General features: G+C 41.1%; 1 protein-coding gene across 2 annotated transcripts in view; it reads right to left on the bottom strand.

Annotated features, from left to right (window-relative positions):
* Positions 1-22,047, bottom strand: part of afap1l1a (actin filament associated protein 1-like 1a) — a 67,998-nt gene that overhangs the window by 19,534 nt on the left and 26,417 nt on the right. Inside the window, exons 1-5 of one of the 2 annotated variants that reach the window (XM_062999916.1) lie at positions 12,082-12,144; positions 3,532-3,657; positions 1,425-1,508; positions 1,259-1,344; positions 157-268 (exon numbers count right to left, since the gene is read on the bottom strand). In XM_062999916.1, the coding sequence (XP_062855986.1) occupies positions 157-268; positions 1,259-1,344; positions 1,425-1,508; positions 3,532-3,657; positions 12,082-12,103 (430 nt within the window). In that variant the 5' untranslated portion in view covers positions 12,104-12,144. Of the gene's footprint in view, positions 1-156; positions 269-1,258; positions 1,345-1,424; positions 1,509-3,531; positions 3,658-12,081; positions 12,145-22,047 lie in introns of those variants that run through there. The other variant, XM_062999915.1, reaches the window with a different exon arrangement.

Here is a 22,047-nt window from a genome sequence, read left to right as displayed (position 1 = left end):
CATAAGTTTTACATCAACAGGCTTTCTATGCTTTTTGGGGAAAAACGTGTTACAATTGTTAGCAGCTGTAATCACTTATTTGCTAAAGATGTGGTATAAAGAGAAAGCCAGTGGACTATTCCTTAAAAACAATACTTCAGCTGAGGAAGAACTTACTGCGACTAGTGATGTACTCTGTCACAGTACCAGGGCTAAGTGGCACAGCCTCCTCATAGTAATCCTCTGGAGGAGGCGTGGTGGGCAGCGGAGGTGGTAAATCTGGAGTTACCTTGTTAAAAAGCAATAAAAAAAGCAATGTATTACACAAATAACAACAGCTCCATACAACTCACTCAGACACGGGGAGAACATGCAAACTCTGCACAGGAAGAACCTGGACCGCCCCATCTGGGGATCGAACCCAGGACCTTCTTGCTGTGAGGTGACAGTGCTACCCACTGAGCCCATACAACTTAATTACTATGTGATTTGGCCATACTGCAATGATGACTGACCATTACTGCAAATAAAACAAAAGCACACTGGTCTGCAGCCATTCACACACCGATCAGCCATAACATTAAAACCACCTCCTTGTTTCTACACTCACTGTCTACTTTGTAGTTCTACAATCACTGACTGTAGTCCATCTGTTTCTCTGCATGTAGAATGTTATGGCTGATCGGTGTATTTCTTTCTTTATAAACTCAGCAAACTTGCTTGGTTACACTAGGAATGCCTCATAGAGCAAATTAACCAGTAAACGTGAGGCACCTGAATGCCATGTGAATGAAAAACTTTAAATCACTAATCACAAACATTAAATTTTGAATTTCACAGCAATGTGCGTATTACACAGGAAAAGGCCAATTTCACGGTCCCTGACGCAATGTTCACAGCCATCAATTACATAGGGCATTAATCATAAATATAAGAAATATTTTAGTAATTCCTGCAATGTTTTTTTGATTCACCATCAGCTGTTTTCCAAAAAAGAAGTGATAATCTTCACTCTTAATACTGAGGTGTGCAATTAACTCTAACCTGAATATGACCTTATGTGTTTATCCCTAATACTGATTGGACAAAAACATAAACACTGACTTACTAAAATAAGCTAGCTGACCCTGACTCCAGAGAATGTATTTCACACATCCTGCCCCACCCTGATGAAGCACCATTCCTAATAATAAGGCTTTGAGAAGAACTCCATAGCCCAGCCTCAAAGTAAGTGCTTATAATAAAGAAATGGGATCTGTATGAGAAGGTGGCTCCTTACATGCTTAGATGGAGAGTTTTGGTTTGTTTGGATTGGCTCCTTCTTCTGATCTTCTACTTCATCTTTCAAGTCACTGAGATTACAATCTGTAGAGGAGAAATATGAACACGCTTGTTTAATAAGGGTGTAAGGGTTGAAAAATAAATACAGTCAACCATGTACTTACCAAACTTTTCGAAGAGGGATTCCACAAAGCTTGTGCCGTTTCTGCAGACGGAGGTGTTCATGTACATGTATTCTGTTCTGCTAACTACAAATGAACAGAAAGAAGAAATGCTGAGAGGAAATACAAAGAGGTCCTGAAATTCAGCTTGTTTGGTGTCGTCATGTGTATCAATTTACTGCTTAACCATCTAATGATCTCACTAAGAAAATAATGTTTAAAAATGATTTCTTTGCATTTCTTAATTTCTTAGGATTTCTTGGGACTTTTTTCCTAGTGCAAACAGCCTCTACCAAACAGTTGAGATGATCACAGAAATGTTTCACAAGGGCCAAATTGTGATGGCTAGATGACTGGGTCAGAGCATCTCCAAGACTGCAGCTCTTGTAGGGTGTTCCCGGGCTGCAGTGGTCAGTATCTATCAAAAGTGGTCCAAGGAAGGAACAGTAGTAAACCGGCGACAGGGTCATGGGCGGCCAAGGCTCATTGATGCATGTGGGGAGCAAACTTTAGGAGTTAAAGAATCTGCTGCTAACATCTTGGTGCCTGATACCACAGCACACCTTCAGGGGTCTAGTGGAGTCCATGCCTCCACGGGTCAGCAAAAGGGGGACCAACACATTATCAGGAAGGTGGTCATAATGTTATCGGTGTACATCATACCGTGGATTCAGAAAGTATTCAGACCCCTTGACTTTTTGCACACTTTATTATGCTGAAGATTTGATTCTGAATGGATGTCATTACTGTTTTTATGCATCATTCTTCACTTAATGGCTTGAGTTTTTTTATTTTTTATTTAAAAATAAAAACTGGCCGCTCAGGTGGCGCAGCGGTAAAAAGACATGCTGCAACCAGAGCTGGATTCTGAGTACGTCGTATTGAATCCAGCTCTGCCTTACCGGTTCGAGGCCGAGTGGCTGTATGAGCAACGATTGGCGGGTTGCTCAGTTGGGGGGTGGGACAAAGAACCGGATGTGGGTCTCTCTCTGTCAGAATGCGATTACGACCTCTGCCGGCTGATTAGAGGCGCCTGCACAGAGATGAGTAAGAGTGCCCTTAGGATGTGTCTCTCCGCATGCAACGCTAGGTGGCGCCACACTCATCAATGTGTGGGTGGCAGAAATGCATCCGGCTGCTGCCCATGTTTTGGAGGGGATATGGGTTAGCTTCGATCTCCTCGGTCAGGGCAGGGTTCGGCATAGACAGAGAGGAAGCACGATGCAAATTGAACAATTGGATGCGCTAAAGGGGGAGAAAAAGGGGAAAAATTTAAACTGTATTTTTATTTTACAAAAGTATTTATATCCTTTGTATTTAGTATTCTGACCGAATTATCAGGTGCATCCTGTTTATTTTAATTATCCAACAGTTGTGGCTCAATTGAAGATGACCTATTGCAATTTAAATTGACTGGACTTATCTGGGTCTGTAAGGGCCTTCAAAAAATAATCCATGAAGTCCAAGGAACGGTCTATGGTGGATATTGGCAATCATATTGTGGCAAAATATAGATGGAGGGCAAGAATACAAAACAAATTCAAAGTCTTTAAGCGATGCCAGGAGAACGTAGGACCTTCCTTCAGTTGGCAGACTAGACAAATGGGCATCTGGGCAAAAAGGTATTTGGTCAGAAAGGTGAGAAAGAACCCAAATGATCTGTGCAGAGATGGGAGAACCTGGAAGCATCATGCTCTAGGGGTACTTCTCACAGAAAAGGAGACTAATAAGAACTAAAGGTCTGGTGAATGCAGGCAAATACAGGAACGTTTGGCTCCAGAGTGCATACAAAATCAGTTTGGGGTGACAGGTTACCTTTTAAAAGCCAAAACAACTCTGGAGTTGATTTAAGGCAAATCTCCAAAAGTATTTGAGCGGCCCAGCCAAAGCGCAGGCTTAAACCTTATTGAACATCTGAGGGGAGACCTGAAGATGTCAGTTCCCAGATGTTCGCCATCTGACAAAGCTTTAAAACCACTTTTATAATGGGCGATTAGGTGTAGATTGATGGCAAAATGTGAAACAGTCTAAATACTCTCTGAATCCACATCTACTACATGCATTTTAGTAGCATTTTTATTATAAAATAAAGAAAAATACTGGAACCCACTGGAAGGCTGCAGCTGTTTGAGCAGGTTCCTCACAGCACACTTCTTCTCATCAGTAGCTGAGCTCAAGGTCTCGTGGTCTAGCAGTTTGAGAAGCAGGTTCAGTTCAGTTACCAAAAGCTCCATCGCTAGAGAGAAAAAGGTTAAGGTTAGAGGTCATCTGAGAAAAAGCTGTTTGTAAGTGTCACAGTGTCATCTATCTATCTATCTATCTATCTATCTATCTATCTATCTATCTATCTATCTATCTATCTATCTATCTATCTATCTATCTATCTATCTATCTATCTATCTATCTATATACCGATCAGCCATAACATTAAAACCACCTCCTTGTTTCTACACTCACTCTCCATTTTATCAGCTCCACTGATCATATAGAAGCACTTTGTAGTTCTACAATTACTGACTGTAATCTATCTGTTTCTCTGCATGCTTTGTTAGCCCCCTTTTATGCTGTTCGTCAATGGTCAGGACCCCCACAGGACCACCACAAAGCAGGTATTATTTAGGTGGTGGATCATTCTCAGCACTGCATGTATGTACTAAGTGTGTGTTAGTGTGTGTTGTGCTGGTATGAGTGGATCAGACACAGCAGCGCTGCTGGGGTTCTTTTAATACCGTGTCCACTCACTGTCCACTCTATTAGACACTCCTACCTAATTGGTCCAACTTGTAGATGTAAAGTCAGAGACGATCGCTCATCTATTGCTGCTGTTTGAGTTGGTCATCTTCTAGACAGTCATCAGTGGTCACAGGACGCTGCCCACGGGGCACTGTTGGCTGAATATTTTTGGTTGATGAACTGTTCAGTCCAGCAGTGACAGTGAGGTGTTTTAAAACTCCAGCAGCGCTGCTGTGTCTTATCCGCTCATACCAGCACAACACACACTAACACACCACCACCATGTCAGTGTTACTGCAGTGCTGAGAATGATCCACCACCCAAATAATACCTGCTCTGTAGTGGTCCTGTGGGGGTCCTGACCATTGAAGAACAGAATAAAACGGGGCTAACAAAGCATGCAGAGAAACATATGGACTACAGTCAGTAATTGTAGAACTACAAAGTGCTTCAGGATGCACCGTTCACTGTAACACTATTCCACCAAGTGGTTTTGTTCCGTTAGTGGAGAATACGAGTTATAGGAGCGGAAAATGATGACATATTAGTGAGCTTATAACTTGTAACAGGTTTGGACTTCGGAACCCCCCGCTAGGGCTCATCAGTTCTCTTCAAGCTCTCCGCAGGATCTCTAGTCGTCCAGCGAGTAACTGAAACCCTACAAATGGAGAAAAAGACATGCCCTCAAACCAGTGGCAATCTGCCAGTGCTTTCAAAGCCGCACCTAGACTGCATCGGGGAGCTTTTCACTGAACTTTAGTTGTTTTTTTATCGTTTTCACCACATAACTTACAAATACAGCAATTTCATGTTTGAGAAATACCTCACTGTTTTATATTCTTAGTTTCTCAGTGCGACATGCACATTTTGAAACCTTCAAGATGAAAAAACAGATGCTTACGACTGCAAACTGCAAAATCTGTATTGAGGTAACAGTGTAACCTTTACACTCCCAGTCCTTAGTTAATCAGTTTCAGTCCCAAATCCCTAAAAGTACAAACATTCCATCAAGAAGCTTATCAGTATGGGTGGATCCTCTGAGCTTTGTTTGAGAAAATGAAACGCACTTTGTGAACACCTCTGGACTTGATGCATATGAGGTAATTATCAAAAGAATGGCCACAACACTGCACAGCACATACTGCTGATTATACACTGATCAGCCATAACATTAAAACCACCTCCTTGTTTCTACACAAATTGTCCATTTAAGCACTTTGTAGTTCTACAATTACTGACTGGAGTCCATCTGTTTCTCTGCATGCTTTGTTAGCCCCATTTCATGCTGTTCTTCAATGATCAGGACTCTCCCAGGACCACTACTGAGTAGGTATTATCTGGGTGGTGGATCATTCTCAGCACTCCAGTGACACTGACATGGTGGTGTGTTAGTGTGTGTTGTGCTGGTATGAGTGGATCAGACACAGCAGCGCTGCTGGAGTTTTTAAATACTGTATCCACTCACTGTCCACCCTATTAGACACTCCTACCTACTTGGTCCACCTTGTAGATGTAAAGTCAGAAGCGATCGCTCATCTATTGCTGCTGTTTGAGTTTGTCATCTTCTAGACCTTCATCAGTGGTCACAGGACGCTGTCCACAGGGTGCTTTTGGCTGGATATTTTTGGTTGGTGGACAGTTCTCAGTCTGGCAGTGACAGTGAGGTGCTGTGTCTGATCTACTCATACCAGCACAACACACACTAACACACCACCACCATGTCAGTGTCACTGCAGTGCTGAGAATGATGTGGTGGTCCTGTGGGGGTCCTGACCATTGAAGAACAGCATGAAAGGAAGCTAACAAAGCATGCAGAGAAATAGATGGACTACAGTCAGTAATTGTAGAACTACGAAGTGCTTCTTTATGGTAAGTGGAGCTGATAAATTGTGGCTGATCTGTATTTTCTTTTGGAGGGGGGGCCTAATATTTTTGCTACATTAATTATAAGTAAGGCCATACCTGACAATCACGTCACAGACCGTGAAATGAGCCGTTTCCCATCTAATTATAAATAAGTAGTTGTGAGTGTACAATAAGGACAATGCCAGCAGTCTCTTTAATTAAAAATAAAGGTCATACATGCAGACAAGAAGGTAATACTACAGTTATTACTGGTTAATCCCAGTCTATACTAGCGTTGCTCTGTTTCTGACACTGGAGCCACCACCCTTCATTTACAACACTCCCTAAAGAATATTAGTGCTGAGCGGTTGCTCTAATGAGATTATAAAGAAGTCCAGAAAACAAGTCATCAGATTTCACCAAGAGGAAGAAGCTTACAAACCACAGAAACACACACACACACACACACACACACACACACACACACACACACACACACACACACACACAAGCACAGTTGCATGCATACACCCACATACTCTAAACATATTAATCTGAAATTACATCACCTGAGCTGCAGCCAAAAGACACACACACACACTCAACATCTCAGTCCAGAGAGCACAAAAGCTGCTAGAATCCTTTGTTATTGACTCACCTATTGCAAAAACACCTCACTTCCTCCCATCATCGGCAAAAGCTGCCTTTAGGGCAGACTCCCACTGGTGTGTATATGTTGTGTAAATGAGGACTTTTGAATGTTTAAACCTTCCCATTCAGATCTGTCAACACGAGGCCCGAGGATCGCAAAACAGCTTACCTATGCCCCTATGACGACCCCTTCCAGGAGACATGGCTGAGTGGCAACTTAATGTGCCACAACAATTGGGAGTAAAAAAATGTTGGCAGATTTATTGGGAATCCCCCACAATTATCCTAACGTATTAAAGTCAAAGGCTGGGTCATTCCTACAATACTGTGTGTTTGGTACCAAAATTTTTAGAAAAAATAACATCGTTACATCAGGTATGTAACTAGCAAATACACTGATTTCCCTGCATGCTTTGTTAGCCCCCTTTCATGCTGTTCTTTAATGGTCAGGACTCTCCCAGGACCACAATAGAGTAGGTATTATTTGGGTGGTGGGTCATTCTCAGCACTGCAGTGACACTGACATGGTGGTGTGTTAGAGTGTGTTGTGCTGGTATGAGTGGATCAGACACAGCAATGCTGATGGAGTGCTGAAACACCTCACTGTCACTGCTGGACTGAGAATAGTCCACCAACCAAAAATATTTAGCCAACAGTGCCCCATGGGCAGCGTCCTGTGACCACTGATGAAGGTCTAGAAGATGACCAACTCAAACAGCAGCAATAGATGAGCGATCGTCTCTGACATTACATCTACAAGGTGGACCAAGTAGATAGGAGTGTCTAATAGAGTGGACAGTGAGTGGACACTGTCTGATCCACTCATACCAGCACAACACACACTAACACACCACCACCATGTCAGTGTCACTGCAGTGCTGAGAATGATCCACCACCTAAATAATACCTACTCTGTAGTGGTCCTGTGGAGGTCCTGACCATTAAAGAACAGGGTAAAAGCAGGCTAAAAAGCATGCAGAGAAACAGATGGACTACAGTCAGTAATTGTAGAACTACAAAGTGCTCCTACATGGTAAGTGGAGCTGATATAATGGACAGTGAGTGTAGAAACAAGGATGTTTAATGTTATGGCTGGTCGGTGTATTGTACTAAAACAACAAACATGAACAATGATTGGCTGTTGTTTAAGGGGGGTGACCTCATAACCGATACCTTTATTTGTCGTATATACATATACACATGTATAGTAGAATGAAATTCTTTCTGCACATCCCAGCTTGTTTGGTGCCTGGAGCAAACAGGGTTAAGGGCCCTGCTCAAGGGCCCAACAATGGCTGCATAGCAGAGACTAAATTTGAAATGACAATCTTCCTATTGATAGCCCAAAGCTCTCATCCGGCAGGCTGGACGCCTACATGAACAACGATTGGCTGTTGTTCATACAGGGTGTGAGCCGGAGCCGAGACCTCATAACTGATGCAATTATGACCTCTGCTGGATGATTGCTGGCGCCTGCACAGTGACAAGGGATAATGCGTTGATCAGGGTGTGGCTCTTCGTACACAAAGCTGATGCGCATATGAACTCGCCTCGTGCAAGTGAAAAGATGCAGTCGGGTACTGCACTCGTGTCGGAGGGGGTGTCTCGGCTCTTCTTAATCAAGGTGGAGATCAACATCATCAGTAGAGAGGAAGCATAATGCAGTCAGGTAATTGGATACGACTAGATGGGGACGAAAATTGGGCAATAAACGTCTTAAGACTCTCGGAAAAGCTGATTCTTACAATTTCTCAGCACCCCGAGCCATAACACAAGTTTAAAAGTGAAACAGTGAGGACAATACAGCTAAACATGGATGTATGTGGATGCTTTCAAAGTGGATTTCATGGTTATTCCACACAAATGCAGATTCGTCTCATATTCGCACTTTGATGACGTTTTACCGCACCGCTCAAGCCGAACGCTGAACCAAAGAGTAATTTCTATGGAAGGCCTGATACCACATCAGCCAGGTTCCACAGCACAGACTCCTCTGGGGCCACTTAGAAGCAGATTAAAGCAACAGCAAAGCCACAGCGCTTATATGATTCCCACAGCTCTACACTCTCCAAAAATGAGATCAAACACACCGTGCTCCTCTTTATCTTCAGCTGCACCTGTGAGGGGTCACATCCAGAGCCAAGCACAACACGGGCCTAAATACCCAGTCCCCGCCTAAATGCTGCACATGTGGTCCTCTCTGATAATACACCACATCAAAACACTGTAGCACGAACACAGAACTCGATACCGCTGCTTCAAACCGGTGAATCCAGCCTACCTGCGGGTTTTGCTGATGGTTAAGAGTGTTTGTTGTTTTTCTTTGGACCAAGAACGCTCTCCGTCTGTCAGCGAGATCTGAGCGGCACACCTCAGCCAATTATTCTCTTTTTGAATTAAACGAAACTTTGTTTGCTCTGCAAAAATGCTCAAGCTGCACGGAGAAATCTGACATTACGGTTGGAAGAGGTGTTTTGGGAGGAGAAAGAGGTGGTTTCCTCACAGCTGAGCTAATCCTTTAGCGTTCATTTCTTCACACAATAGCTGAAAGGCCTGGGCGCATTCCTTACAAGACTGAAAGCCTTGTCAAACACCTTCCAGCTGACAAAAGCAAAGGCAGCAAAACTGGGACAGCAGTTTACTTAGCAGGGGAGAACCGTAGTACAACCCAAGAATGCAGTAAACACCTAGGTGAAACATTTTTATTGTCCTTAGACGTGCATTTTCTATAGGCGTGGCATTTTAAAAGGTAATAGTGTCTGACTTGGGGCAATGGTACAAAGAATCCTAAAACTAACCATTTAAAGATTGGTAAAAAAAAAAAAAAAGGTCATGAAAGAATATTGACAGTAAATACTGGTACCCATTCAAATTCTTACAAACCAAAATCTAACCAGCATGTTTCTAATGATCTTTGAGTTTGGGTTTGATCTTTAATTTCCTTTGGGACCAATTAAGTCTGTCTGTCTGTCTGTCTGTCTGTCTATCTATCTATCAATCTATCTATCTGTATATCTGTATATCTGTCGATCTGTCTATGGATCTAATGTCAATTTTAAAGTTCTTCCTCGGTTCAAAACTCAGTTCTGCCCTGCAGACTCTGGGCTAAACAAACAACGAGTGGCTGTTGTTCATTCAGGGAGGAAGCCGGAGCCGGGACTTCATCACTGATGCAACTACGATCTCTGCTGGCAGAGTCGAGCAATCAGGGTGTGGCTCTCCGTACACAAAGCTGATCCGCATATTAACCTGCCTTGTGCAGGTGAAAAGATGCAGTCGGCTACTGCACACGTGTCGGAGCGTTACATGCAGTCAGACTCCATACTGATGCAAAACAGCTTCAGATTAGAACAACAGTGCACCGATTAGAATGACGGTGTTAATGTCAAATTGGCGGTCTGAGCTCTAGTGTGTGTACAGATCTGTATCTCTGTGCTTGTATCTCTGTCAGAAATTAGAATTAACATTTTAACTGACAGCATTAATAACAACATAACAATGACTTTTTTGTCAGTTAATAAGCCATTGTTCGAGCAATAATTAGGAATTCCAAAACAACTGGAGCTGTAATGAACCTGCCTAAAAGAAGATGCATTGTACAAGTGTATTTTGTGCCAGAGAGAAGGACATTTAGGAAGAGAACATTCCTCAGAAGATCCTGTTAAAGACTTTCAGACGATGGTTGCATTTTTAGGACACTAAGTTAACCAAATTTGCCAACCAGCTTGTTAATTCTTCAAAGACAATAGACTCCATAAAGTACCAAGTGATTTTCAGTGAAAATCTGTCTGGCACTGACTTGATTGCTTTAGTCAAGTCAAATTTATTTGTATAGCACTTTTTACAATGGACATTGTCACTGTTTATGCTGCTGCTATATTGTTTATTATACAGTAGACCCTTGACTTATGAATTTAATTGGTTCCGAAGGGCTGTTCTTAAGTCAAAATGTTTGTTAGTTAAACCTATTTTTCCCATAAGAAGTAATGTAAATAAAATTAATCTGTGCCAGACCTCCCAAACCACCCCCTTACCTAACCTTTCTAATGTCTTAAATAAATGTTTTTGTTATAAATACAAGTATATTTTTCCTTAAATCTTAAATTATATAATAGATAATACTGTAATAAATAATAATAAACAACAACACAGTAGTACTGTACATAAAACACACACCACATTTTAGTACTATACGTGTGCTTTACTATACATCATAATAAATTTCTTTTTTTTATAAAATGTACTACCAGAAACAATAACTCTCATATTTCTCTATTATTTCCTTCTTTATTTTAATAGTGTTGTATTGTGTAGGTGTAATTGCACCTTTACTGTGCCGAATTCCTTCTTCTCTCTCACTCACTGTCCCCTCCGTCTGATACACAGTGACAGCTACTGGCAGGAGTAATTATACAACAACAAATAGTGATTTTTTTTTTTTCTCACCACTACACTTCCTTTGCACCTTCTTTGAGGCCATTTTAATATTTAATTTTACAAACTATAAAGAAAACACAGAAAAAAAAACACAGTCCACTGTCCACTCACTGTATATATATATATATATATATATATATATATATAGAGAGAGAGAGAGAGAGAGAGATGGTTGGTGTCAACTTGTTCATGATGTCACATGTTTCGCAAATTTTGGTTCGTAATCTGAAATTTCTTTGTACGTTAAGTTGAAATAGATCGTTCTTAACCCAAAATGTTCGTATGGTAAACCGTTCGTAACCCAAGCGTCCACTCTACGTTTATATATAGTGTTCCTATAGTGTATGTATGTTGTCAGCCGCACCAAAAGATATTCCTTGTACATCTGGTACTTGGCGAATAATAAAGATTCTGATTCTGAGAAAGGAGCACATACTATAAAATTAGCCAGCCCTATTTAAGATTCGTCCAGCGCTTTAAAAAAAAAACAACAAAAAAAACAACAACATTGATTCTCTTAGAATGCAAATCCTAATGTCAAAAGAACTACTTTGTCAATAAATGCACTGCAGAAATGACATCTATTTACAAACCCATACTCTTATCATTAAGAAGACACTAAAGTGACCGTAGTGATGCAGTGCTAATTAAGTATGCCTTTACACAAAAATAAATTACTGCTTTAGTTGATGTATTGCTTTTGTTGTGTTGTTTTAGTTGATCCTGTCTGATTATGTCTGACTCAGAGACTTTCAAAAGTTTAAAAAAGTGCATAAAATATGTGTAATTTTTTGATGCAATACGACATCATTATATAAATAGTTGGAACATGTTTTCAGTCACTGTAAATAACTTTATCATAATGTGTGGTCAGGTCACCAGACATTTCTGCTTGCTTAGAACACATTTTAAAAGATCAATACGTGTATATTGTATTGTATAGTGTATTAATTTAGATTTCCAGTAATACAGTGACAAAAAATACATCACTTACCATTATAAGCTGTTCTACCCATCCAAAGTAATTCATACAATCACCCACAGGTACAGTAAATGTGTAACTACTAGCCGAAGCTCTGGACTGCAGTTGGGTCGGATAGAAAATGACTCATTGTAGGTGTGTTGCCATCACCTTTCTTTCTTCCAGTCTCTCCCACTCCCTCCTTCTTTCTGATCTAAAGATGACTGAGGATCAGTCTGCAACAGGGGAATTTACCCTCCCCTTTTTTTTTGCTCTGATGTACCATCGGGGAAGGGCGGAATAACAAGTATGTGTGTGTGTGTATTCAGTAGAGGCACCCAATCCCCGTCTGCAATCCTAAGGTATTGCCAGGTCCTGTGTAAACAAACACACCTCCCCCTTCAGCTCAGAGTCTGCAGCGTTACCAGCTTGACCAGCTTTGAATTGGTTTTCATTAACACCTCTTTATTTCGCAACATTAGCATCAGTCATTTCCAAATTCCAGTCCATGGACCAAATACAACAGCCTTTTAAAATACGTGTACAGGTGGCCTTGTTTCTACACACACTGTCCATTTTATCAGCTCCACTTACCATATAGAAGCACTTTGTAGTTCTACAATTACTACATGGTGGTGGTGTGTTAGTGTGTGTTGTGCTGGTATGAGTGAATAAGACACAGCAGCGCTGATGGAGTTTTTAAACACCTCACTGTCACTGCTGGAGTGAGAATAGTCCACCAACCAAAAACATCCAGCCAACAGCATCCTATGACCACTGAAGGTCTAGAAGATGACCAACTCAAACAGCAGCAGTAGATGAGCGATCGTCTCTGACTTTACATCTACAAGGTGCACCAACTAGGTGTCTAATAGAGTGGACAGTGAGTGGACTCGGTATTTAAATACCAGCACAACACACACTAACACACCACCATGTCAGTGTCACTGCAGTGCTGAGAATGATCCACCACCTAAATAATACCTGCTCTGTGATGGCCCTGTGGGGGTCCTGACCATTGGAGAACAGGGTGAAAACAGGTTTAAAGAGTATGTACAGAAATAGATGGGCTACAGTCAATAATTGTAGATATACAAAATGCTTCTATATTGTAAGTGGAGCTGATAAAATGGACAGTGAGTGTATGTAGAAACAAGGAGGTGGTTTTAATGTTATGGCTGATCAGTGTATTAGTTAACAATCAATCACAGGTGCACAGATTCACTAGACAATCAGATGTAATACAACAGTGATACAAATAAAAGGTTTTTTCTCCCAAGCGTTTTGAATTCACTGTATACCTAACTGTGGTATTAGAGCAAACCACAGTTATTTATTAGGATTTTAACGTCATGTTTTACACTTTGGCTACATTCATGACAGGACAGGTACTTACTAGTTACACAAGATTTATCAGTTCAAGTTTTAATGTCAAACACAGTCATGGACAATTTTGTATCTCCAATTCACCTCACTTGCATGTCTTTGGACTGTAGGCGGAAACCGGAGCTCCCGGGGGAAACCCACTCAGACAAGGGGAAAACATGCAAACTTCACACAACTCGGGACCTTCTTGCTGTGAGGCGACAGTGCTACCCACTGAGCCACCATGCCGCCCTAACTACAGTTATTTCCGATAGTAAATATAGCAATGAAAAACTGAACAATCTTAACTTAGCTTATGGGGACATTTATCTAGGACATATGGCAGCACACTAGGATGTTACATACTCCTATGCCCATTCTGGTTAGTTAGAGGGTCTAATTAGAACTGGGTCTTGTTTGAAACTAGGGCACTATTAAAGTAACTATTAGAAGCCGCTCAGGTGGCGCAGCGGTAAAAAGAAACGCGCTGCAACCAGGGCTGGATTCTGAGAAGCGTCGTATCGAATCCAGCCTTGCTTTACCGGTTCGAAGCTGAGTGGCTATATGAGCAACGATTGGCCGGTTGCTCATGTGGGGGGTGGGACAAAGAACCGGATGTGGGTCTCTCTCTGTCAGAATGCGGTTGCGTTCTCTGCCGGCTGATTGGAGGCGCTTACACAGAGATGGGAGGGGGTGCACTTAGGGTGTGTCTCTCCGCATGCAACGCTAGGTGGCGCCAAACTCGTCAATGTGTGGGTGGCAAAGATGCATCTGGCTGCTGCTCGTGTTTCGGAGGGGATACGGGTTAGCTTCAATCACCTCCGTCAGGGCAGGGTTCGGCATAGACAGAGAGGAAGCACGATGCTAATTGAACAATTGGATGCGCTAAAAAGGGGAGAAAAAGGGGTAAAAATTATTAAAAAAAAAAAAAAAAAAAAAAAAAAAAAAGGAACTATTAGTAATAATGTTTGATTAATTTGAGTCAGTCATTTGAGTCATTCTGCGTGACGAACACTGCCATCTAAAATAGATCCAATTTTTAGTTCTACCATTGAATCTTAACATGAGGTTTGCATCTACACGGGATATTTACTTTAAACTGGGAATGCAATGCTTTTAATTGATAACTGACCTTCATTAGTCGATGGTTAACTATTAACCCACATGTCAAACTCAAGGTCCATGGGCCAAAAAGTCTATGCTGCTTTAAAGTGTACACTGTCAAATCGTACATGAACTACATCTCCCACAATACATGTTTTATGACCCGCGAAGTGACTGCATCCTGCATCATGACACTAGATTGCACTATAGATAGTGTTTAACTAAAGAGGTTTTCCAACAAGTGGAGTTGAGAAATATCTACAAATAATCTGGGAAGGAGGCCAGACGTTTTTAGACACGTGAATTTAAAATATAAAAAATTTATTTTAACCAAGAATAAGAACACTTAATATGTGTGCAATTTAAATTATTTATTTATTTGGGCTTTAATGCCATATTTAATACATGTGTGTTATTTAATAGCAAAGCATATTACATTTCTGTCTGCTTATTTTAGCTTGTCTTTATATTTTGGGGCCATTTTATATTGGCCCCCAACAGGGACAGTGGTAGCCTAGTAGGTAGAGCTTTTGACTGTTAATTAACATTGACGGTTCAAATCCAGGCTCTGCTATGCAGCCACTGTTAAGCCCCTGAGCAAGGCCTCTAACCCTGTTTGCTCCAGGGGCGCCGTACAATTGCTGACCCTGCGCTCTGACCCCAGCCTTCAAATATATGCAGAATTTTTTTTTGTACTGTACATTTGTATATGTACAAATAAAGGCATATAATATATATGAGGGATTTTCAAAAAGTTTGGAAATGAGGGTGGGAGGAGTAGTAATCGGCCATGTCTGAGAGTCAGAGAGAGCTTATAGTCCGGATTTAGCACCATCTGATTTCCACCTTTTTGGACCACTCAAAGAAGCTTTATGGGGAAGAAGATTTTCATGGATTTTCGGGGTTTTCTGGTTTGGCCGATTCTGCACCTTGTCTGTATGATTTGGTCTATGCGTCGTCCTTGGTGTGTTCTGGGTTTATCGTTGATGTTTGGGTGTACTTCTGTCTGTTGGTGATCTGAGTGTTGCATTAAGTTGGCCATTTTTTTATTAGTGACTTTATATCTGTTAAAGGGATTTCTATGTTTGTTGTATTCTAGCTAGCTGATCCCCTTTTTCGTTCCCAGCTATCCCGCTGTGTCCCGGTATCCAAGGTTCTGTCCTTGCAGTGAGCTATTGTATCATACAGCTGTACAATTGTGCTGGTATGAGTGGATCAGACACAGCAGTGCTGCTGGGGTTTTTAAATACCGTGTCCACTCACTGTCCACTCTATTAGACACTCCTACCTAGTTGGTCCACCTCTTAGATGTAAAGTCAGAGACGATCGCTCATCTATTGCTGCTGTTTGAGTTGGTCATCTTCTAGACCAGCCTTTCTCAACCGGGGTGCCGCAGCCGTCAAAAATATTCTCACGTTACTGATATTATGAAATAAACTAAAAATAAAATAATAAAATTCAAAAAAGTCAACTTATCATGAAAATGTATTCCATTAGCCGCCTCAAACATCAAAATTGGTCTCACACGCCCCTTTCCCCATGCTACAACGTCAACGCGGGTTGCGTGCGTTGCCTATAGTGATGGGTCATTCGCGCATGATCCGATTCTATTGAACGGCTCTTTAAAATGAACAAAAGGAACCGAGTCGCGCCCTCTGTAGAGGGAATTAATCTATATATATTAATTCCCTCTACTGATGGAAGCGGAATGGTTGAATTACAGCCAATAAGAACAGCACAGAAATATATATTTCTGTGCTGTTCTTATTGGCTGTAATTCAACCATTCCGCTTCCATCAGTAGAGGGAATTAATCAGTCATAATAAATAAGACAGAGAGAGAGAGCTAATTACCTCATTAACGTAAATATTATAATTTTTATTGTTATTATATTGCACTGTTTTTATTAATATTTTATATTTTTTTGCACATGTAACTGTTTTGTATATATTTGTTCTTTTTTATTGTTATTTTTATTATTTCTCTGTAACTTGCTTTGGCAATACGAATGTCCTTATTTGTCATGCCAGTAAAGCTTCTTTTGAGTTTAAGTTTGAGAGCCATAACCGAGCTACAGAGAAACCATGCAGACAATGAGCAGTGCTAGTGGTAAAATGACAAATAATTGAGAAATAAACTATAAACTTCTTTAATGATGTTAAATCTGATTGGTTCATGATGCGTATGTTTTAAAGCAGAAACAAACACAGGCACATCTCTGCACAAGAGAGGATTTTGTAAAACAACCACAGTACGTCTCTTCCCTGTAGTGTTTTTGTGTGTTAGCAGTCCGAGGGATGCAGAGTGTAAGTTTTTTAATACATTTTAGACTGGGGTGACTCGAGATTTTGAATACTTTTAATGTGGTGCCGTGACTGAAAAAAGGTTGAGAAACACTGTTCAAGACCTTCATCAGTGGTCACAGGACGCTGCCCACAGGGCGCTGTTGGCTGGATGTTTTTGGTTGGTGGACTATTCTCAGTCCAGCAGTGACAGTGAGGTGTTTAATGTTATGGCTGATCGGTGTATAATTCACTCACAATTGTTGTTTTATTCAGAATCCTACAGGTGGTGCAGCGTGATATTCCGTTAGCACACCAGCGCTAGGACTCAGAACTCATTTCAAATCTCAGCTCTGCTACCGGTCAACTGGGCGCCCCCTAACAGGCACAATTTATGTGGCTTTCGTGGACAAAATTGGCCACTAAAGCCTGCAGGGTGGGAAAAGACTGAACTACAAAAGGGGGTGGAGTCTTTGAAGCCGTGTAAGGACCCTGGTTAGTATCCCGAGGCGCTTGTACAGTGCAGGTGGAGGAATGCGGGGGTCGGTGAGTGACTCTCCATGCAAGACACTGGCCTCATGTGCGAATCCACCAAAGTATGGGCGGGAGCATGTGTCAGGCGAATATACCCTCCTCGGACACAATCGGGGTCTCCAGCAGTGGAAGACTAATTGGCTACACAATATTTGGAAGAAAAACTTAATAAAATGCAGAAATAATAAATAAATGTTATGTAAGGAGGTTCAATAATAAAGGAGATCCCTAAAGGACTCTAAATACTGCCAGTGTGCCTACCAACACACTTTAAGAATTGAGAAAAGTTACATGGACTGACGTGAACCTGCCGCTCTGCACTTTAAAATGCCAACAATATAAGGTTTCCTTTTATAATTCGACTGCACGTCTCTGAGACGCGGCTCACTCCATGCATCAACAGACTGTAAGCTAACGCACAAAGAAGCAATTCTCTCAGCAGGTTAAGTAAGCCGTGGTGGCATTCCGAAATCCTCTCACAATGCTTTGTCCTGCAGAAAGTACCCGTCTGCTGGCATGTGTCAGACAAAACTGTGCAGGAACGGACATGCTGAATATTTTAGGGCATACTCAGAGCACACCACAGGTACACATCGTCGTGCCTACAATCAGATAAGCTCTTCATATCAGAGTCTCCATCTGTTTGAGCCGGAATGTATGAAAGGAGACACACTTTCTGTCTTTAGTTAAGTTTTATGTTCTTCAGGTCGTGTTAAGATCTGTCTTGTTAAATTTTAAGACACCATAAAATAATACAACTGTTATTCAAGCCAAGTGGATAAGATTGTACCACTCCAGAGGAGTAATCGAATTGTACTTTGTATGAAAACTCTACTGGTGAATAAATGGCTGTCATAAAGTCATTACAGAAAAAAATACTGCACTATTAAAGACTTAAATAGGAGCCAAGATGTGATGTCATTCTTCAAAATGTTTTAAATCAATCCCATCATCTGTGGCCTAACTGCCTGATAGTTTTTACTAAATAATAGGGATGTCCCGATCACGTTTTTTGTTCCCGATCCCAATCATTAATTATGATCCCGATCCGATAGAGTCTCAAACCGATACTTGTATTTTCTAGATATTGTCTAGATAAGAACTAGATAATACTGTTCACACAGTGCACACTTCAAGTACATTACAGTTATTCAAATTAATCCAATGTATATGTTTAAAAACTGAATAGCTCTGCAGTGCTGTAGGAAAAAAATTGCCTGCATCCAAGCTATTGCTTAATGTTCTTTTATTTTTACAAAATAAAAGTAAACAAACTTAGTGCACTAGAACACTCAAAATGAAGTGAAGGTTCTTTCTGAGGAAAATCAGCATCTCTGCCGTGTCAGCAGACAGCCGGTTCCTCTTCTCATCATATAATAATAAACTCACTGTATTCGACTGAGTGTTTATTTTTTAGCTGCCGTATCAAATTGGTAGTAATTGTAGATCGTTTGGTTAAATTATATCTGGTTTGTTTCTTATGAGCCACCGTACTTGTATGCGTGTTGTAACTGTAACAAACCTTTCTGTGGTTGTATTGTGACAATGGTTTGATGGACATTTCTACGCAAAGTGAGTGTGTTTTGACCCTTTGGGGCTTCCATAGTGCATGGAATAGCGTGCTTGGCTAACGCGATGACTCTAGCTGTCCGCTATTCGGTACCGTAACAGAAGAAGTTAATAAAGTGTTATGCTCCCGACAATTTGTGAATATACCTTGTATTTATTTCTGCATCACTATGATGCTGGGTTACATAACTAAGCCAATCAGAGAGCTTGATACTGAGATGTCGTTCAGTCTTGTAACACGTAAACTCGTAAAAGCTGTATGTTATGGTCCTGAAGTTTTCATACTCGGATTAAAAGTTATTGTTTTGTAAACCGGAGTGATCCTTGACTCACACACCATATAAATAGTAAAATTCTACAGTAATGAACGCAGCTCTGCTACTACCGTAAAACAAGCCTTTACCGATCAGTTAAAAAATGCCTTGATCGGCCCCGATTCCGATCTTTGAGATCAGATCGGGACATCCCTACTAAATAACCAACAAACCAAGTAATTGACATCACAACAGCAATAAAAGAAAAAGTTTAGGTTAAAAAGATACATTCAGAGGATTCAGAAAGTATTCAGACACCCTGACTTTATTGTGTTGTGGATTTAACTATGAATTTATAGAATTTAAATTTTTACAAATCAACCTACTTACTAAATCCCCCATAATAATAATAATAATTTGTTGAAAAATGTGTAAAAAATCTTTAATTGTGCCGTTCAGGTGGCGCAGCGATAAAAACACACGCTGCAACCGGAGCTGGATCTCGAGTACGTCGTATCGAATCCAGCTCTGCCTTACCGGCCGAGGCTGAGCGGCTATATGAACAACGATTGGCCTGTTGTTCAGATGAGCGGGACTAAGGTTGGAAGTGGGTCTCTCTCTGTCAGAACGGTGCAGTTACGACCTCTGCTGGCTGATTAGAAGCGCCTACACGGAGATGGGAAAGGAGTGCTCTTAGGGTGTGTCTCTCCGTATGCAACGCTAGGTGGCGCAACACTCGTCAATGTGTCGGAGGGGATGTGGGTTAGCTTCGATCTCCTCGGTCAGGGCAAGGATCGGCAGAGGCAGAGAGGATGCAAATTGGGCAATTGGACGAGCTAAAGGGGGAGAAAAAGGGGAGAAAATGCATTAAATGGCATTATGGATGCCATTTAAATTTTATTTATTGTTTAAAAAAAGGGGCAGTTTTCCCTCTTACTCCAAATTTAGTCATAACCAATTCCCTGCTGTAATTTCTAATTTCTTGCTGTAATGCATGCAGTTTAGTTTAGTTTTTAACTCCATGTCAAGAAAGGTCAACAGGTCAACAAAGGGAGGGGAGTCACTATTGTGTTGTATTTAGTGAAGTCATGTCTGTTGTCTGTGTTTGTCTAGGATATGTGTTGCTTTAGTTCTGTTAATGACAAGAACTTTAGGAATGTCTCTGCTTTTGTGTTGTTGAACAGCTCCCTAATGGCCTTCGCTGTTAAGCTCTGTCATCTCTTGCTGTCATAAATGGCACATTCTAGCATTAAGTGTTTGATTGTAATCTGTGTTTGGCATGCTGCACAATATGAGACAGCTTCACCTTTAATCCAATTGTGTGTTATATACTGGTGTGTTCAATATGGCATCTTTTATACACCATTTCTGAGGCATTGTTTCACCATATAGTTTATTATTCTGGTATGCAGTGTGATGTCACACAGGATGCTTAGTCACTGATTACCTGCAAGATGATCAGTGAATGTATGAGTAGGTTATCAGGTCATGACTGCATAACATTTACATAACATGTAATGTTGGTTCTACCCTTACACAAGCTAGAACAAGTCCATATAGTTTATTATTCTGGTGTGGGTTCTATTTAGTTTGCCATTTGTCCTTGACATACACTATATTGCCAAAAGTATTCACTCGTCTGCCTTCACAAGCATATGAACTTGAGTGACGTCCCATTTTTTATTCATAGGGTTTATTATGATGTCGGCCCACCCTTTGCAGCTATAACAGCTTCAACTCTTCTGGGAAGGCTTTCCACAAGGTTTAGGAGTGTGTTTATGGTAATTTTTGACCATTTGTCCAGAATCACATTTGTGAGGTCAGACACTAATGCCTGGCTCGCAGTCTCCGCTCTAATTCATCCCAAAGGTGTTCTATCGGGTTGAGGTCAGGACTCTGTGCCGGCCAGTGAAGTTCTTCCACACCAAACTCGCTCATCCATGTCTTTATAGACCTTGTTTTGTGCACCGGTGCGCAGTCATGTTGGAACAGAAAGGGGCCATCCCCAAACTGTTCCCACAAAGTTGGGAAATTGTCCAATTTGTCCATCTCTTGGTATGCTGAAGCATTAAGAGTTCCTTTCACTGGAACTAAGGGGCAGAGCCCAACTCCTGAAAAACAACCCCACACCATAATCCCCCCTCCACCAAACTTTACACTTGACTGAGAATAGTCCACCAATAAAAAAAAATAAAATAAAAAAAAAACAGCCAACAGTGCCCTGTGGGCAGCATCCTGTGACCATTGATGAAGGTCTAGAAGATGACCAACTCGAACAGCAGCAATAGATGAGCGATCGTCTCTGACTTTACATCTATAAGTTGGACCAACTAGGTAGGAGTGTCTAATAGAGTGGACAGTGAGTGGACACGGTATTTAAAAACTCCAGCAGCGCTGCTGTGTATGATCCACTTATACCAGAACAACACACACTAACACACCACCACCATGTCAGTGTCACTGGAGTGCTGAGAATGATCCACCACCTAAATAATACCTGCTCTGTGGTCCTGTGGGGGTCCTGACCATTGAAGAACAGGGTTAGGGTTAGTGGACAGTGAGTGTAGAAACAAAGAGGTGGTTTTAATGTTATGGCTGATCAGTTTATTATGTTCTTGTGATAAATATTATTATTTTAACTTTATTTAATACTGACGGTGTTACCAATTTTTTATCATTAAAATTATCCAGATTGATCAATATAGACAAAATTATCGTGATAACTTCTTTGGCCATATCGCCCAGCTCTAGGTAGCACCACTGTGTTTCAAACTCAAACAGGACGTGAAGCCTTCTGGTGATTCATACGTGAGTCCATTATGTAACTCACACCTCCTCTAAATGTTGACCAACAATGTGACTCAACGACAGGTCATGCATTTTTGTCAAGA

Source organism: Trichomycterus rosablanca, chromosome 8 (assembly GCF_030014385.1).
Source record: "Trichomycterus rosablanca isolate fTriRos1 chromosome 8, fTriRos1.hap1, whole genome shotgun sequence".
NCBI classification, from domain to species: Eukaryota; Metazoa; Chordata; class Actinopteri; order Siluriformes; family Trichomycteridae; genus Trichomycterus; species Trichomycterus rosablanca.
The sequence above is the reverse complement of the archived record's forward strand: the minus strand, read 5'-3'. Positions and strand labels throughout refer to the sequence as shown.